General features: G+C 47.0%; 1 protein-coding gene across 2 annotated transcripts in view; it reads left to right on the top strand.

Annotated features, from left to right (window-relative positions):
- The window catches only part of Crk (Crk proto-oncogene, adaptor protein), a 326367-nt gene that overhangs the window by 293561 nt on the left and 13513 nt on the right, over window positions 1-19293 (top strand). For both annotated transcript variants that reach the window (XM_076211807.1, XM_076211808.1), the window contains exon 3: window positions 16571-16693. In XM_076211807.1, coding sequence (XP_076067922.1) covers window positions 16571-16693 — 123 coding nt within the window. The remainder of the gene's footprint in view (window positions 1-16570; window positions 16694-19293) is intronic.

Raw genomic sequence — 19293 nt, 5'->3', positions numbered from 1 at the left:
TATATATTTTTATTTGTTTATTTGTATTTTTTGACAATAGAGAGAGTTGTCTATAGTTTAATGTAATAGATTTTGTCGCCATAGCGCACTGGTTTCGATCTCGCATGATTCTTCGTGGACCGCAGTTAAGCGTCTTCTGGTGTAAGCACCCCCTTTTTGCTAGATTATTTGTGTATTTTTTTAGCCTGTTTGGTAGTGATATTTCCAAACTTGAATGAAGTCGTCTGGTGTTGGCCGGAAATGACGTCACCACATCGAACACATACACACATACACACACACACAAACTCAACATCTCGATGACCCCCCCCTCCCCTTTGGTGAATAAAATCTCGCACTGTTAGCCTGGATAAAATATGTGTCGCACTATCTGTATCCAAGGGGTCAAACGTGGTCAGATATAGCGTGACCCATATTACGAAGCGACCTGTGCATACAAAGGTTGGGAGGGATTGAGGGCAACGAGGGAAATGGGGGGGGGAGAGACAAAGAAGAGGGGAGAAGAATGAGCAGCCGGAGGAGAACAGAAAGCGTGAAAAGAAAGGGGAACATGACAAAGAAGGGGAAAAGAGGGGAGAGGGGAAGGGAGTTAGTAGATTTTGATATAGACAATGAAGAAGGGAACCCCCACAGCACTGAATAGCTTAGCTGACCGGCAACCGGAATAGAATGATAAGTATTTTCAAGTGCAAAAGTGGTACGAGATGTAGGGAAGAAGTTATGGTAATTGGAGAGGCGTTAAGGTTCGTAAAATATAATCACCTATGATTTTAAGGGAAGAGATTAGAGCAGTGGATAACGCCCATGGGCTGAGAAATGGCAAAGCTTCTTACATTAGGCGTAAGAGGTGAGTGATTGATTCACCATTGTCTTGGACCACGTGTTGGACTCGTGATCGACATTTTTTACCCTCCCGGAAGAGAGCTCAGAGCTCGTATATGACCGATCTATGGGTAATCTGGTGACCTTACACGTACACACCCACCCAACTCTCTGCCCACGAGAGTTGGAGTAACGGTTCTCAGCGCAGCGATACTGAAATTATTTTAGCCCTGAGTGGGATTCGAACCCGTAACGCCGTAATGGCGGCTTCGGACGCTACCACTCTGTGTGTTGCGAACCATGTTTACTGTCTGTCTGTCTACCTACCTTCTGTCTGCTCGCTCGCCCGCCAAATACAGTCTGTGTGAATATTCCGCTCTGACTGTAATTAGGTATAATCATATCTTTGAGTTGTGGACCCTTGTTCAACGTTGTTTCCCCCAGCCGACTCCTAACTCGAAATGAAACGTAACGAATTAATCTAAAAGTTAAGACTAATGTGATAAAAGAGAACTAGGAACCGGGCACTGTATATTTCAGGGAATGTTCAGGACTACCAGATGAAACGGACACTTTTTTCAGCTCTATAATGGTTCCATGAGTCGGAGAAAACGACGGTGCAAAAAAATGAAATTATAGAGAGAACATCAAAGTTCATGGGAAATGTAAACACTTCTTCGAAAAAGTGTGGTGGCAGATCGGGGGGAGATGGAGGTGGGAGGGGGTGGTGGGAGGGGGTAGATGGTGTGGGAAATTACGTTTACCCAGGCGGGGGGGGCGGGGGCAGGGGGGGAGGCGTCCAAGTTCACATGACACCCTCATCTGACACCGCAGATTCGGTGGCAGGAGGAGGAGGTGGATGGGTGGGATAGTGAGTGTGTGCTGCATACCTCGAGCTCCTTCAATACTGTGAGTCCACTTGCTCGTTTATTTTTGTTTGGTAGCTTGTGAATTGGGTGTCGATCAGTTGAGACCTCACACTGGACCGTGGTCTGTTCCTACACACACGCACGCGCGCGCGCACACACACACATACACACACACACAATCACACACAATCACACGCATACACACACACACACTCGTACAAACACATACACACACACTCGTACACACACAAACACACACACACACACACACACACACACACACACACACACACACACACACACACATTCACACACACGTACATAAGTACCAAAAGCCCATTACCCTTATAAGGGGATGGTCGAGTGAAAGCACCCACCCACTCGTACATATCAGAACCCTTTTAACGGCGCTCCCATCCCAATTGGGTCCGACGTCCTGAACTGCATAAAATCGCTCGGGATGTTTCCTGCCGATAGACATTTGTGCCCCACGAAACGTGATTCTTTACGCCAATACGTGGGCACAGTTTCAAGACAATATAAGGAAGTGTCGTGGCCGATATTTCCTCCTGTTCAGAACTAATAAAGCACACCCGAAGAAGTTCGGGAGCTGAAATAATAAACTGGTACAATAGAGGTACAGTGGAAGTAGCTTAAAGCGTTGAAGAAAGTGCAGGAAGCGAGGTTGAGGTGGTATGGGCATGTGACGAGAAAAGTAATACTGGAAGACTGGTAATTTGAATGGAAGTGAAGGGTTGGAGGAGAGGATGGGGGAGAAGATCGTGGAAGGAGTAGATGGGCTGTATAGTGAAAGATGTGGAAGAAAAAGGATCAGGACAAATTACACAACAAACTTTATTGCAGGAGACTTAACATACAAAACGGCAATTTCCTTAGCTCGCATTGAAGAGCAATCCCAAAGGATGTGTGATGATGATGCTAAGAATACGCTCATGTGCACGCTTTCACTTACACGCGCGCGCGCGCGGTTGATAGAGCACTGGAATGTCAAGTACGGTGGTGCTCGCAGTACCTGGTTCGAATCCTCCCCAGGGCCGAAATTATTTCGGTATCGCTGCGCTTCGGGTCGTTACTCTGACTCTCGTGGGCGGGGAGTTGTGTGTGTGTGTGTGTGTGTGTGTGTGTGTGTGTGTGTGTGTGTGTGTGTGTGTGTAAGGTCATAGCATTACCCATAGATCGGTCATACGAGCTCTGAGCTCTCTTCCGGGAGGGAAATAATGTCGATAACGAGTCCAACACGTGATCCAAAAAGACGAAGGTGAATACACACACACACACACACACACACACACACACACACACACACACACACACACAGAGAGAGAGAGAGAGAGAGAGAGAGAGAGAGAGAGAGAGAGAGAGAGAGAGAGAGAGAGAGAGAGAGAGAGAGAGAGAGAGAGAGAAAGCCCCCCCTCCCACTTTCGACAGGATTAGCGGGTTTCCCCCATCCATCCCTCCTCCTCCCCACCCTCCATCTCATCATTTACGCTTCCTACGTAATTGCGTGACCCGCGTCGCGGATGGCGTTCGTCATTTGTCTACGCCCCCCACCCACACCCTCTCCCCCGAGGTTTCCGACAACGGAGTTGATGGGTGGTGCAGGGACTTTGGGTGGCTGAAGTGGGTGGCGTTGTCGAAAGATGATATCAGCAGCTGTTAGATAAACAGTTAGGGTGACTCCTAAGGAGGAGGAGTCTTGGACTCTGTGCCTTCACAGTTCGGCTGCCTAAGTCCCGCTAACGAACCCTATCAGTACCGGGTGGGTGACGTTGTGTCTCGGTTCATTTCCGTGGCGCCCTCTCTGTGGTAGGACAGGCAGGTTACCCACGTTGTTGGTTTCCACTGGCCCCATCTAGTTCTCGGTCTTTGGTACTTTGTTCTTTGATGCAAAGGAAACTTGTTGTCAAGTAAATGCTGCATTAAAAAATCAGCAGTGACACTTGATTTCAGCGTTAACTTCAACCACAGCGTAGCGCAGGATTTTTGCAACAGACTATACCTTTCTGATGACTTCTAAGGAATGAAATCGCCTGGAATTAGCCAGAAAGAACCTGTAAAGAACGCCATCTCCTCTAGATGGACTTGACCTTGCTGTGACGTCACCCATAACAAATAGAATCATGTGACGTTAGCCAGAACAAAATATAGGGAGTGCGTCACCTTGTCGAAACTGTAACCAACCGGAGAGCCCCATCTCCCCCCCCCCCTCGCTCCCACAGTTCCTCCCAACGACGATGACGTAGATAGTTTTATTGGATTGTTTTACAGTCAACTGGGTGGTTGTACATTCAGGGGCCGTCAGGGACTGGCATCTCTCTCTCTCTCTCTCTCTTGGCATGTCTCCCCCTCCCTCCCCCCTCCCTTTCTCTCTCTCTCTCTCTCGGCATGTCCCCCCCCTCTCTCTCTCTCTCTCTCTCTCTCTCTCTCTCTCTCTCTCTCGCATTCCAGGCTCATGCTAAATTCAGATGGAGCCCGGTTTGGGTTGGCTAACCAGTGACCAATTGTGTGTGTGCGTGTGTGTGTGTGCGTGCGTGTGTGCGCTGAGAGAGAGAGGAAGAGAGAGAATATGAGAGACTGAGTGAGACGGAGAGAGAAAATGGTGTCCACGGTCATGCATTGCATGATCTATACGGTCCGCAGCTGTCGAAATTGGTTTGATTTCTATTATCGATAACGCATGACGTCGTGCGCTTCGGTAGAGACGGCTCGTCGGCCAAGGAGCTGAAGAGTCGAAACGAGTTTAATGGAAAAGGAGAAGGAAGGTGGAAAAACAAAACTGGGGCAAGAGTAAGTAATTTTATTTGGCAATGAATCAATATACATGAAGCCCAGATAAAGAAAAGAACGCACAGTTCGAAAAAACAATTACAAATGACGAGGATAACACAAAAAAATAATGTAAGCTTATTTCCATTGTGGTCCTCAGTAGACTGATTTTCTACTCTACAGTAAGTTAGACAACATACGTAGTGGTTAAGGGGACCAGAGACAGTCATGAGTAATACCAATCGGTACACGCTAAGAGGAATGCGGAGGTGGGGTGGGTGGGGAAGGGGGGGGGGCGAGGGAGTAACTGGTATGAATAGCTTACCCCTAGAGGCGCTCAACTTCGACCGAAGTCGCCACCTTAGCCCAGACTATTAGGTTTACCAGAACAAGTAGAGAAATCTGCTGCGTGTAAATTACGATTACAACCGCACCACGGACACTATAGAGAAACAGTTCTGCATTAAGGGAAAGAAGGAAAGACCTTGAATGTAGATAAAAAATTGAAGGAATACTTGAGAGAATTGAAATAGGAGTAGATAACCATCTACACTCCCATCTCTTCTTCTTTCAATCCCGTCTTCTTCGTTCTATACCTCCCTTGTCTAGCCCACTTTTCCTCTCCTCTTTCTCCCTCCTCCTCTCTTCTCCTCCTCCTCCTCCTCCTCCTTTACTCCGCATCCTTCTAATAGAATCCTAAATTGCTGTTTGGAGACTTGTTCCAAAGATGCATTGATGTAATATAGTACTCGTATCGGTAGGAACGCTGTCAGTGAGACTCGGGAACAGCCAGCCGGCAGGCAAAACAAAAAGTCCAGACAAATCACACGACAGAAAGCACCGATATGTCTGTGGTATGTTTAACTCCTCTTGCCCTACTTTTTTTTTTACTTATTCATTTATTTGATTTTTTTTCCCAAAAGTCTGAGTAATTTATTCATGAAGATCGGACTAGGGATGGATCGGAGTCGTTCTATCGACGATTCACTCAACCGAATAAAATCGTTTAGCATCAGTCTTGGCAAGTCAATTAAGTACGTGAACTTTTTGAAGATGTTAAGAGAATGAAGCTAATTGTTGGCCATAGAAGACGTCCTGTAGCCATTACTCACAGGTCCAGTTCATTTCGGAAGAAAAGCTAACGATATGACGTCATGGGGAGCTGCGACAGTCGACGAATGCGATTCGTATATTCATTCTTCTTGATGACGTCATGTCGTTTGTTCTTTATCCAAAGTTAACGGACCTGCCCTAGTATATATTTGGTTGGAAGTAGTTGTAACCTATACAGGCTACAAAGACTTAGAGGAGGAGGAGGGGAAGATGAATTTAACTGTTATTCCTGTAACAGGTAATAACAAAAGTTCCAAGACAATCATATATGAAAGCCTCATATAGTGTGTGTGCGTGTGTGTGTGTGTGTGTGTGTGTGCAAGTAGATTGTTAGTCGAACGTGTGTTGGATCGGGCAATGGGTATAGGGCGAATTTCTGTATTTTCGAGAAGAAAGAATTATACAGTACTGGGTCCAAGAACTTTGGATTTTGACCGTTGCCATGGACCGCGCTTCTGGAACGACGCTTTTGAATTCATCCCCGACCATAATGGAAAATTAATAAATGAATAAATTATCATCTTCGAGCACATGGTGAGATTGTACTGAGAACCATATGTTGCCATATGTATATATATATATATATATATATATATATATATATATATATATAAATATATATATAATATATATAATATATATATATATATGATATATATAATATATATATATAATATATATATATATATATATATAATATATATATATATATATATATAAATATATATATATATATATATATATATATATATATATATAATATATATATATATATATATATATATATATATATATATATATATATATAAATATATATATATATATATATAATATATATATATATATATATATATATATATATATATATATATATATATATATATGAGAAAGAGAGAAGCAAGAGGAAATTTGTTCTTCTGTAAGGTATTCAGATTTTGCTTTCGAGATGTTGGAGTCTCACTTGAAGTTGTTACAGAAGCATGGAAGTTGATGCGAGCTAAAATGATGTTGTCTGAGAAACAAAAGACATGCGTAAGAGGACGCCCCCCCCCCCCAAGAGGAAGGATAGGAAGGGGGGAGGGGTTGAAGAGTTCTTGGGGCCGCTGTTCAGAGGCAGGACTCGGGAGCAGTTTTGTTGCCGTAATGAATAAGTAATTGGTTGGCAAACACCCAAGGGAATTCGGTACTCGAGAGGAGGACGTGGGAGAGAGAGAGGAACGGGTTTAAATTGTTCGAATTGGACAATACAATACGCCTAGGAGGGTGCTGGAGTAGTATTCATCAGTTATGGTTTGTGGAGAATGTACTTGTCACTGTACTGTAGGACCCGGATAGTGTGCGTGTGTGTGTGTGTGTCTTTCACCTTGGTCTTTGGATCACGTGTTGGACTCGTGATCGACAGCTATTTCCCTCCCGGAAGAGAGCTCAGAGCTCGTATGTCCGATGTATGGGTAATGCTGTCCTTACACGCACACACACACACACACAACTCCCCGCCCACGAGAGTTGGAGTAACGACTCGAAGCGCAGCGATACTGAAATAATTTCAGCCCTGGGCAGGATTCGAACCAGGTACCACCGGCACCACCGTACTGGCCGTCTAGTACTCTACCAACCGCGCCACTGAGTCGTGTGTGTGTGTGTGTGTTTGTGCATATACACATATGATTTATACCTCCAAGTTTACATGAATTCAGCCCCCGGAGGATATTGGCGCCAGGTCTAATAGTCGGACGACGTGTTTGGGCCTGAATATGCAAACACGAGTTCTGGGGGGTGGGCGCTGCCCCCTCCCTTTTCTTTATTTTATTATTATTATTATTATTATTATTATTATTATTATTATTATTATTATTTTTTTGGTGGGGGGGACGAAGTGTTGTTGCTCGGGCCTTCTTGCAGTGAGTAGATCATGTTTCGTTTTGGTGGTCATATCAAGGCTAAGTTTTTTGATGAAGGTTGGGGGAATGGAGTCGTTTTGAACTTCCTTCAAACCAGCAACATACTCCACAGCTTTTGCTGTGACACACGAGGAAGTTTTTTTTTTTTTTCCTTGATTCGTGCCACAACGTTACTCGGAATAAAAAGTCTCAGGGGGGTGATTTGTACCGTCGCCAGAAGAGAGAGAGAGAGAGAGAGAGAGAGAGAGATTTCAGTTCCGTTTGTTCTTGTGGGGTATTTCGAAAAGTGTACGTGTGTGTGTGTGTGTGTGTGTGTGTGTGTGTGTGTGTGTGTGTGTGTGTGTGTGTGTGTGTGTGTGTGTGTGTGAGAGAGAGAGAGAGAAAGAGAGAGAGAGAGAGATTTCAGTTCCGTTTGTTCTGTGTGGGGTGTGTGTGTGTGTGTGTGTGTGTGTGTGTGTGTGTGTGAGAGAGAGAGAGAGAGAGAGAGAGAGAGAGAGGCGGGATGGGGAGGTCACGGTGTAACAATAATTGCGCTTCCTGGATGGTCCATGGGAGCGGGGACGGAACGCGATGAGAAAGACAAACTTGTTCAAGTTGGAGGGGCGAAATGAGAGGGAATAAATCATCAAGGGGGGAGGAGGGAGCGGGGGGGAAGTGATGGCGAGAGGGGAGGGAGAACTTTTGCTTCAGGGGGAGGGGCGAGGACAACCGGGTTGCTCTGCTTTAGGGAAAAAAGCCCCCCCCCAAAAAAAAAAATAAGATAACCGCGTTGACAGATTGGAAGGATACATACAGTAAAATGTGGAAGGATTGGTTCTTTTTTTCTGGAAGAAAGAGTATTCTAAAAGGAAACTGACGTGAAAAGGACACACACACACACACACACACACACACACACACACACACACACACACACACACACACACACACACACACACACACACACACACACGCGCGCGCGCGCGCGCGCCAATGTTGGCGGAAGAAAAGGGCCACCAAGAATCTGGAAGAAAGAATGGGAGTGGATTGAAAGGGAGTGAAGAGGCTAGGGAGTTACGAGGATGGATTGGGTTGCTTAAAAGGGAAAAAGCTCAGGGAGAGACGGATTTGATTTCAGTGGATGGTAATGATCCTACTTTCGCGACTGAAGGTGTGGACGGGGGCACCTCAGAAGGTAACGAGATAACGTGGTGGCGCGGCACTCCCAAAGAGTCGCTCAGGGTGGAGTCCCATCGCTGTCGAGGGTAAGGGAGTCACTCCCAGGAATGACGTCCTCTCGGTGAAGTGTCTCCTTATTTTATTTTTATTTTTTTTTATTTTTTTTGTGGAATAAAATAATCTGGCATTAACGGGGGATGGGAATCCCGAAGACGCGTTACAGGGCTGAAGGGGATAGCGGGAGGAGAGGAATACGAAGATGAAGGGTACAAGAGTGGGCCAGGTCAGGGAGTGTCAGGTCAAGACACTCCAGAGTGGGTTAGGTCAGGACAAGAACGGCCTGGATAAAGCAGAAGCAAGCGTCGACGGTGCCTCGTATTGGACAACCACGTCGGCAGATAAATTCCGGTCCATGAAAATGTCTGAGAAGAAAAAATCGTATGTGTGCTTTTGCCGCAAGAGCCTCCGAGCCATGCAAGGCGTCGACGACATGAAGGAGACGGGTGGGGCGGGGGAGGAACCCTGTCGTCGTCTGCATTGACAGGCATGGGGAGCAGAGGGAAGTGCGCTTGAGAGGAGAAAAAGAGAGGGGAAAATTTTGATGTTGGTTAGAGAAAGGGGAAAAAAAAGAAGGATAAAAAAAAAGTTGCGCGCGCGCATGGATGAGCGAGAGTTACGAACTGATTTACTGCCGCGTCTGACATTTGGACTATCGTCTCGCGTTTTAGTGATAGGAAGAAGAGGAGGAACGGCCATAGTGACTAAGAAAGACTGACATAAGTGTCTCGAAGTCAGCCAGATCAACACAGGGGGTGGTAGACGTGTTACATTTCATGCTGAAACGCCACCAAGAACCGGTGGGAGATAGGAAGAAGATGAAGTAGGAGACAGACATGATAGTGGGGAAGAATAATGGAGAGAGAAACAGAGACAGGAGGAAGGGAAGACGGGTGGAGGGTGAGGGTGAGGGGAGGTGGTGAGATGAAAGAACCTGTAGGGGCTGGTAGCGGAAGTGGGAGAAACTGAGCTGGGTGGTGCGCACCTGCCAAACGGCGCGTCGAGCTGAGTTCGAGGAGGAGGAGGAGGAGGTGGGTGGGTGGGATGCGTGTCTTCGCGTGGGGCCGGTAAGGAACTAGGCGGGGCGCAGTTATTTTTGTTTGTTTTGTTTGTTTGTTTCGCAGCGTGGTTGGGGGGTGTATTGAAGGCTAGGTCTCGGATTAAAAATTCAATGTTAATCGAACGGAGCTACTTATGGATAAATGTTATGATGACTTTTGATGCCGTGCATCTGTCAAAATCATAATTCTGCCCCTTTCCCGCAGATTTCTCCCAGTGCGCGTGCGCCAGTTTCGTATCACGGAGCGAAGGAAAGAAATGTCGGGCTGGTCGTGACGTGGTTGGTGGTGGTGGGGGTGGTGATAATATGTGGATGGTTATGGGCTTAATGAGGCTACGAGTAGTCGAGAGTAAAGACGTGAAGCATCATCATCATCCTCAACGTCGTGGCTTCTCCTCCACTTCCTCTTCCTCCTCCTCCTCCTCACTCGTGCTTGCCTGCTTGTGCACCTGCACAGCCGGTGCACATTACCGTCAGCCCCTTGTGTAGAGATGATTCTAGCAAGAACCAGCTCGTTTGATTCAGCAGCCGACGGTCCCACACAAATCTGTGGACACTTTTTATCTATTCTTAAATCTTGGTTCGAGTTTGCCTCCCGTGGGCATTCTCATCCGTAATTCCAAAAGTACGGTTTGACCTGTGGTGCGGATGAAATTTCCAAGAAAGGATGGTGGGTGAAGGGTGCTCACTGTATGCGATTGAAGATTACATTTCCCTGGATTTTTATCCTACAGGGCGATTTTTGTAATAGCCTTGTTTATTTTATGAATGTCTTTTTTTTTTTTTTTTTTTTTTTTGACAGAGGGTTAGGGGGCGTGTGAGGTCCGCATGCACACAAGTTTGCAGTGCCAAAAACCTCAGCCGGTAATGCGTCGTCTACTACTAACGCCCCTCCCACTTCCTTGGCCTCTTATCACCACTTATCACTTTGTGACACCATCACATGGCCTCACAACACCATCTGCAGCAATGACTGTTACATGATTCTTCTCGTCATCGACCACTAACGCTTCTTATACACTTCATCCGCACCTTCTCCTTCGTCGCCTCCACCACCTCATCCTTTTGCGACCCGGACCCCCCCCCCCTTCAAGTCGCCGTCCCCTCTTATTGACATCCAAGGCAGTCCGTAGTGTGCAGGTCATTTCGCCTGTGCAGGTCGTCGATCGCCTACGCGCCGCGTCATCACGATGCCAAAGAAACAGGTGATGCGTCTTGGCGTAGTGAAGCGCTGGCGACGGCGGCAGCAGAAGGTGGGGGGGAGGGGGAGGGGAGGGGTCGCAAGGGCAGGCAGCAGCGTCAGCGGTTGGGGGATGCTGTTTGCAGAAAGTGAAATAGCAAGTCCGGGGGGTGGGGGTGGGGAGGACGGAGTTCTTTCGCGGTCGCGTGTAAGGGAAGACTAGCGTCGCGTTCGGGTCGGAAAAGGATTTTTTTTTTTTAAGGAGTCTCTCTCTCTCTCTCTCTCTCTCTCTCTCTCTCTCTCTCTCTCTCGTCCCGGTTCATAGAAAAAGAGAGGAGGGGGTGACATGTTCACTTAAACGTTGAAACAGTTACATGCAAGCTGTTGGCACACGATAGCATACTTAAACATGTTTACTCGTGTTCCGCCTTTGAACCCAACGTTTGAAGCCCCCCACCCCCCTCCCCTCCATCACCGCCATGCAGATCCACTTTTGGCCACGATCTCAGGACCATGAACAACCGTCGCTTAGAAGAGTCGTGGAGTGTCTCTTGCAAGGTCGTCCTCAAGAGGTCTGACCCTTCTGACCTTTGGTCCCTAACCCCTCCTCCCCCGCCTCCTCCTCTCCGTCTTCCTGTCTCTCCAACTGCTCACTTCCTTTCCTGTCGTCATAACCATCCTTATTTATTTAAAAAAAAAAAAAAAAAAAAATCTTCCTGATCACCGCAGGGGTCTCAGAACCCTCTGGATGTAGCTGTTCATCCACTGTTCATCCTTCACCAAGAGAACATGACGCTGGTCTTGTTCCACCCCCCCCACCACCACCAACACCACCACCACCACCGTCTCCTACCTCGGCTCCGTATCATCATCGTCAAACCCCATCACGAGCCATCGAACTCCGAAACGAAGTTGAGCATTCTGTGTTCCCACGTTCCTCCTCTTCCTATCTCTTCCTCGTCCTGACAGGTTTCCCTCCTCCCAACACCGTTATCCCACCTCCTATTCGTCGGAGTCTTTGTTTTCACCTCTGCTTACTCTACCCTGTCTTCATCCCTCCTTTTGACGTCCCCTTTCCTTCCTACACCGTCCATTTGTGGAAGTGTTAAGTCTCAGTCATTTTACTGAACCTCCTTTGGCTATCTTCTCCCCACCCTTTTCATGTTTGTGTTCCTCTTTTTTCTGCCCCCCCCCTTTTTTTTTTTTTCTGGCCTTCCCTCCTCCCCGTCCTTCCATCCTCTTGCCCTTCCTCTCTGCTCAGCTCGCCTTCCTCCTTCCTCGCCACAAGGACATTGCGGCCTTCGGAGGAGGAGGAAGAGCCCTCCTCCCAGGAGACGGGCTCATTGTATCGCTTCCTGCAGCCCCTGTTCGGGAATTGCTCGTCAGGAGGGGCGTGGGGGTAGGGTCGGGGGAGCCTGCGCCCGACAACTGGGCAGTAAATGCACCGAAAAGATACCATAGTTATAGCCTTATTTTGAGGGTGGGAGAGATGTGGGGAGGGGGAAGGGAAGGGGGGAAAGGGGCAAGAGGGAAAGAAAGAAACGAAAGGAAAGGGAAATCTGAAGGTTTGGGGAAGTTATGAAAGGATCCAGCGGTTGTCTTCCAGTTTACCTTTAAATCTCCCATTGATCTAACCTCGATTCGTGATGTCCAGAAAATCGTTGCATCAGGTGATAAAGATGGCTGCTACTACCTAGTTTTTTATTTGTGTACGTCACTATCTAGTTTTTTTTTTCTAACGAAGCATGTGCACGTCATACTCTTTGTCATCGTTGCACGAGATTGAAAGGAATGATGGAGTCGTTTGTAGCAACGTCACACCTTAAGATAATCGTTATACGATGCCAATATCAATATGTAAATATGTACGAATGTATATACCAATATTCTGCATAGTAATAATTGTATCTTATAAACCAATTTGTTCACTATTCTACTAAATGTGTCATATGCCCTTTTTAAGTTTTCCCTGCTAAGTCGTCAGTCTGATCCAGCTACAGTTGCGTTGTGTTTCAAATAAACAAGTTTAAAGAGAATCTGAATTTCTCTGGTCCATTTCTCATGGATGACTTGACATTATGTAGTAGTAAAACCCCTACTACACGCCTACGCTCCTCAGTTTTTGCACCGCATCGTTGTCATTTCCAACGCCCCGTTCTAGCCCAAGGCAGGCGATTTTATTCAGGGACTCTTTCCCTGAAAACCCAACTATATTCTGAATAAAATTCGTGTAGGATTAGCCATGACAAAATATGTAGAGGACGTCAGCGGGACGTCACAGTAGCCTAGGGTTAGTGACGGACTCTTGTGTAGTGAAGAACCCCTGGATGTCTTTCTCCCTCTTGTGCCCATACGAGCGCCGCCGACTGCACAGGACTCGTGCGGACGTTGGTCCACTTCATCTGCTCACCCACATCCCGTTCCACTTTTTTTTTTTTTTTTTTTTTTTTTTTTTTTTTTGGTGCCAAAAGTGCAGATCATTGTATTCACAATTGCAGCGTCATGATGTGATTTGGCCAGTCATGGGACAAAGTGTATATGACCATAGTACATTTTCGTCAGATTAACGCACGCTCGCGCGCACGCACACTCGTCCAAATGCCTTCGTCTCCCGGTCCCTCACCTGGATCTGTGCTCTCGAAGCGGCACTGAACCGCACCGCCAATCGCGCGTTTCCTCGTCCGTTTTCAGCGCGGTCGCTCGAGCGGTCGCCGGCGCGGTGGTCGGTTGGTCGGTCCAATAATTTTAAAGTTACTGGGCGGCTACGGTTCGCTCCGCCGGCCTCCGAATCGTAAGATTCCTTCCGACGACCCGTTTTCATCTACGTATCAGACAGACCAGCATAGTACTCGTGTGATTCACAATGGTCTTGAATCATGTGTTGATCGTCAGCTGTCTCCCTCCCGGAAGAGAGCTCAGAGCTCATATATAACCGATCTATGGGTAATGCTGTGACCTTACACCCACACACAACTCCCCGCCCACGAGAGTTGGAGCAACACCCCGCAGCGAAGCGATACTGAAATTATTTCAGCCCTGGGCGGGATTCGAACCCGGACCCCCCGTGGTGTAGGTTGGGAACTTTACCACTGCGCCACGAGTGTGCGCGCGCGCGCGCACGAGCGCTCGATCAGTGTTTCATTTATTTGTTTATTTACAAATGTGGTTGTGTTTGTTTATTTTTGTATTAGCAAGACGAAAGGTTTAAGCGGTTGTTTCAAGACAACGGAGGTTTGGTGTCCAAGGTTGGTTTGCTGTCCAAGGTTGGTTTGGTGTCCAAAGTTGGTTTGGTGTCCAAGGTTGGTTTGGTGTCCAAGGTTGGTTTGGTGTCCAACGGACGAGACTGGAAGCCGTGGTGGCCGCATCGAAGGAAGACGTTCCCGGGAAACGCCGAATAATACTTCTTTTCCGCAATGAAAAGTTCCAGGAGGTTTTGTGTGTGTGTGTGTGTGTGTTTGTGTGTTTGTGTTTGTGTGTTTGTTTTAGAGCCAAGGTTTTATAGAGAATCTGGGCGTAGAGCGTTTGTTAATAGTGCTCCCCGTCTGTATAATAGACTTCCTGAAAATGTTAAAATGGCTGAAACTACGACCATCTTCAAGAAGAGACTGAAGACACACTTCTTCACTGCTTCGTATGAATTTGGAGAATGTAGTGATGAAATCAGATTTTGGACTTTAGATATTCAACGTGGGGGGCTTGGAGAGCTGTCATCGGCTGAAAGCCCCTAGAAGTAACTTAAGTACCTAAGGTACTTAAGTACCTAAGTAACTTAAGTAAGTGTGTGTGTGTGTGTGTGTGTGTGTGTGAGAGAGAGAGAGAGAGAGAGAGAGGAAAGGGGGGAGGTGGGGGGACCGATAGAGTGAAATTGATGCATCGACCCGGTTTGGAATATATATATCGAGTATCGGACAATTTATTGTTTTGTTCGCAACTCATTGTGAGTGTGCGTACGTGCGCGCGCGCGCGTACGATTCATCATGGTCATGGATCACGTGCCGGTATCGTGATCGAGTCATTACCCTTCCGGATGAGAGGTCAGAAATCGTATTGTTCGACCTATAGATGTTATGTGATTATGTACCGCTCATCCCCTTGTTCAAGAGGGACAGTAACAGTTTGCAGTATTAGTGAAGCATACCGTAAGTGGGGAGGGGGGGGCGATCTCGGGTTTGTGGCTTCGCAGCTCGAGACGCTAGCCACTGCACCAGCAAGCCGTGCGTGTGTGTGTGTGTGTGTGAGAGAGAGAGAGAGAGAGAGAGACAGAGAGAGAGAGGGGGGGGAGATATCCCCTTGTGGCGGGTTAACATACAGTATCGAACTCACCCAGTTGTGACTGCATATTCCAGTCACTAAACGTGTAAACACTGAGCTGAAGAAAATCGCCATAACAAGATCATCACAGCCACCAGTGGGCTTTGAATAGCGGGTAACCCGCCCGGCGAAGGAGGAGGAAGTGGATCTTCCTAGAGGCTTCGTCACCAGTTGGAGGAGCGACGAAGCCGCTCCGTGAAGGAAGTCTTGCTTCTGCAGGAAGCCCAAGCCCTTTGGAGGTTCCTCTAGTGTCCGCCAGAACTGATATGTACAAACAAGTTTGATTTTCAAGGGGTTTTTGTATTTTTATTTTTGTGTATTTGTTTACTCGTTTTGTATATGTATTAATACCTGTTGACTCTTTCATCTAGTAGTAGTGTGTACGCGCGCATACATACACACACACACACACACACACACACGACTCGGTGGCGCGGTTGGTAGAGCGCTGGATGGGAAGTACGGTGGTGCTCGCAGTACCTGGTTCGAATCTTGCCCAGGGCCGAAATTATTTAGGTATCGCTGTGCTTCGGGTCGTTACTCTGACTCTCGTGGGCGGGGAGTTGGGTGTGTGTGTGTGTGTGTGTGTGTGTGTGTGTGTGTGTGTGTGTGTGTGTGAAAGGTCATAGCATTACCCATAGATCGGTCATACGAGCTCTGAGCTCTCTTCCGGGAGGGAAATAGCTGTCGATCACGAGTCCAACACGTGATCCAAAGACCAAGGTGAAACACACACACACACACACACACACACACACACACACACACACACACACACACACACACACACACACACAGGCGCTTTCATAATAGTTGTCAACGTCATTTTTTTCCTCTGAAAGATCAAGGTATCTCGGATAATTGATAGATTAAAGTCTGACTTTCCAGTGGGGGTAGTCGAGTCTGCGCCGTTAATTAATCGCAGGTTTTTGTTTGGCCCCTTTCCGTACGGAGGTATTTGGGGGGGGGGCAGGAGACTTGACGAAAGAGAGTCTAGTTTGCTGCCTCCCCTCAGCTGAATAAAGCAGTCTGGTGACGTCACCCAGGAAGCTGTTACGTCACCGTACGGAAGGGTCTTCGTGTACGATGAGGTACCGTTCGGGGTGGCACGTTTCCTCGTGTTCTGGGCCGATGCCAGACTATTTTATTCATCTTCGGTCCGCCCCCTCATTGACGAAAGGATATTTTTGTTGAGGATAGGAGCGGGGAGCGTCCTCGGGGGTGTAGGGTCGTCTGGTATGGACCAGAACGATTTGACGCACTTCTGGAGGAGCATAATGTGTTAACGAGGTCCCGTCTCTTCTTCTTGCAGTTGGTACTTCGGCCAGATGTCCCGGCAGGACGCGACAGACCTCCTGATGGGGGAGCGGGAAGGCGGCGTCTTCCTTGTCAGAGACTCCACTACGATCATCGGCGACTACGTGCTCTGCGTCAGGTAAGGTCCTCGTATTTATAACCTCTCTCTCTCTCTCTATCTCTCTCTCTCTCTCTCTCTCTCTCTCTCTCTCTCTCTCTCTCTCTCTCTCTCTCTCTCTCTCTCTCTCTCTCTCTCTCCATGAAATAGAGCTCCGTTTGCAGATGTAGTAGCGTCGAGGACACGCGGCGACGCAGATCCGAGATCGAGCCCCGCTTCATTAATACTGCAAACCGTTACTAACTTCCATGAGTAAGAGAGTGCGGTGTTTGTGTGAAGTACAACATTGACCATTGGTTTATATATATATATATATATATATATATATATATATATATATATATATATATATATATATATATATATATTAGTAATTTTGACAGGGTCGTGGTGGCACAGGCGGTATGATCCTCCTCCTATATGAAGCAATCCGCTCTGGCGGGGGTTCGAATCCCAGCAGATGAATATATATATATATATATATATATATATATATATATATATATATATATATATATAATACATAGGCGCGCGTGCACACACACACACACAAGTTATAAGTTCTCACCCAGGAGGATAACAGCTGTCGCCCACGAAACGAAACCATGATGCAAGACTGTGGTGAATGGTGAATCACTCAAGAGTCCAGAATATGGTCTAACTGACACGTTAGCTTCACTTGTTTAGTTATTAATTATTATTATTATTCTTATTATTATTTGTGGGGTTGAGCGAGGGTGGGGGATGATTAAGGTCCCGTTTTGCTAGTCATAAAACCTTTTAAGTTGACGTATGAAAGGGGTTTGGTGTGGTGTTATATTTAAAGCAATTAGCATCACTTGTGGACAATTGCTGCAGCCGCCTTACGCAACAGTAGGAAATGTTTTGAGGTTTCTGTCTGCGTGTGTGTGGCGCAGTGTCTTCGACCTTGCCTCCGAACTGCGCGGACCAGGATCCCATCCCAGCGGCTACCGGGGCAGTCCATACACACAAGGCAAAGGTAATGTTTTCTCGAGAGCTAAGCACTTTTCCTAAATCTAGGGTGACTAGGCAACCCGCATTTCATCATCATTTTGGATTATTGTTCTTTTACATGAAAGAAAATTCTTTTGTGGTTCTGTGAATGCGAGTTCGTATTTGATAGGCCGCGAGTATATATATATATATATATAATATACACACAACCACAATGCACTTTAATTCTAAAACATCAAAGGCCGACATGCAGAAATTATCTCTCTTGATAGCCTAGTTGGTAAGTCATTGCCGCACTTGTCATGAGGATGCCGGGTTCGAGTCCTTGGCAGTACCACATTTCAATTTCTGCATGTCGGCCTTTGATGACTTAGAATTAAAGTGTATTGTGGTTGTTAAAATGTATCTCTAATCACTGGGACCCATTCAGTGTTGTACATATATAATATATATCCTCTCGGAATGCAGTGTTCATTTTTGTTCAAGATCGTCCGTATTTGGGTCGTAATGCCACTCGTCACTCGGTGGCGGAATTGTGTCGTGTCTTTGTCTCCGGTTTGGTACCGGGACGTCTTTAGCTCATTGTATCTAAATACGTGTACATTTTGTGTCAGGGCAATTACAAACTTGTCTTTGTGCCGTCATTACTCCGGCTGCCATTGTTGCCTCTCAGTGTCTGCCATTGTTGGCAGACTCGTGTTTATTCAGTGACACCAGGAACTTCCTTGAACTATTTCCAGCTCTTTGAACTCTTTGTAGGTCTTTGTAAGCTGAATTAAATCGCCTGGTGCATGATAGAACTTTACAGCCGTTACTGGGCGTTAATGTTCTGATCAAGATAATACTGAACCAGAGTTTCTAGGACCAAGTGTGTGGACATGATGAAAACCTTAGAACAAGACGAGGGAAGTGTCCGCTGGACATTGAATGGGGGAAGGGTGGGGGTAGGGGTTTAGGGAGGGGGGGTTAGGCCCTAGTCTTAGCTAAGCTCCTCCTAGCGGTAGCTCTTAGTCTTCTAAGAGGGTCCATATAACATCCTTTATCCTATTCGAACCTTCGCCCGTACTACTAAGAAATGTAAAGTTGTAAGAATAGTTTTTATATGGTTGGGAACGTCTGTGAGTGACGTATGTGCGTTGTGTATTCAGGCTGTTCTTGTGTATTTTTGTTCTTGCGCCTGTGTGATTCACCGTGATCTTGGACCATATGTTGGAGCTCAGTTCTTATATGGTCCCAACTGTGGGTAATGCTGTGACCCCATACAGGCGCGCGCGCGTACACACACACACACACACACACACTACACGACTCGGTGGCGCGGCGGTAGAGTTCCCGGCTGCCACTACGGCGGTCCGGGTTCGAATCCCGCCCGGTGCTGAAATAATTTCAGTATCGCTGCGCTGCGAGTCGTTACTCCAACTCTCGAGGGCGGGGAGTTGTGTGTGTGTGTGTGTGCGTGTAAGGTCACAGCATTACCCATATATGAGCTCTGAGCTCTCTTTTGGGATGGAAATAGCTGCCGATCACGAGACCAACACGTGATCCAAGACCATGGTGAATCACACACACATTTTCCCACCAAACCTGGGGTGCCGTCTTGCAGTGTTGCTTTACTCCCGTGATCGTGGACTCGAACTCAGATCGGT

Source organism: Oratosquilla oratoria, chromosome 29, assembly GCF_046742065.1.
Source record: "Oratosquilla oratoria isolate Oo_2021 chromosome 29, ASM4674206v1, whole genome shotgun sequence".
NCBI lineage: Eukaryota > Metazoa > Arthropoda > Malacostraca > Stomatopoda > Squillidae > Oratosquilla > Oratosquilla oratoria.
The sequence above is the reverse complement of the archived record's forward strand: the minus strand, read 5'-3'. Positions and strand labels throughout refer to the sequence as shown.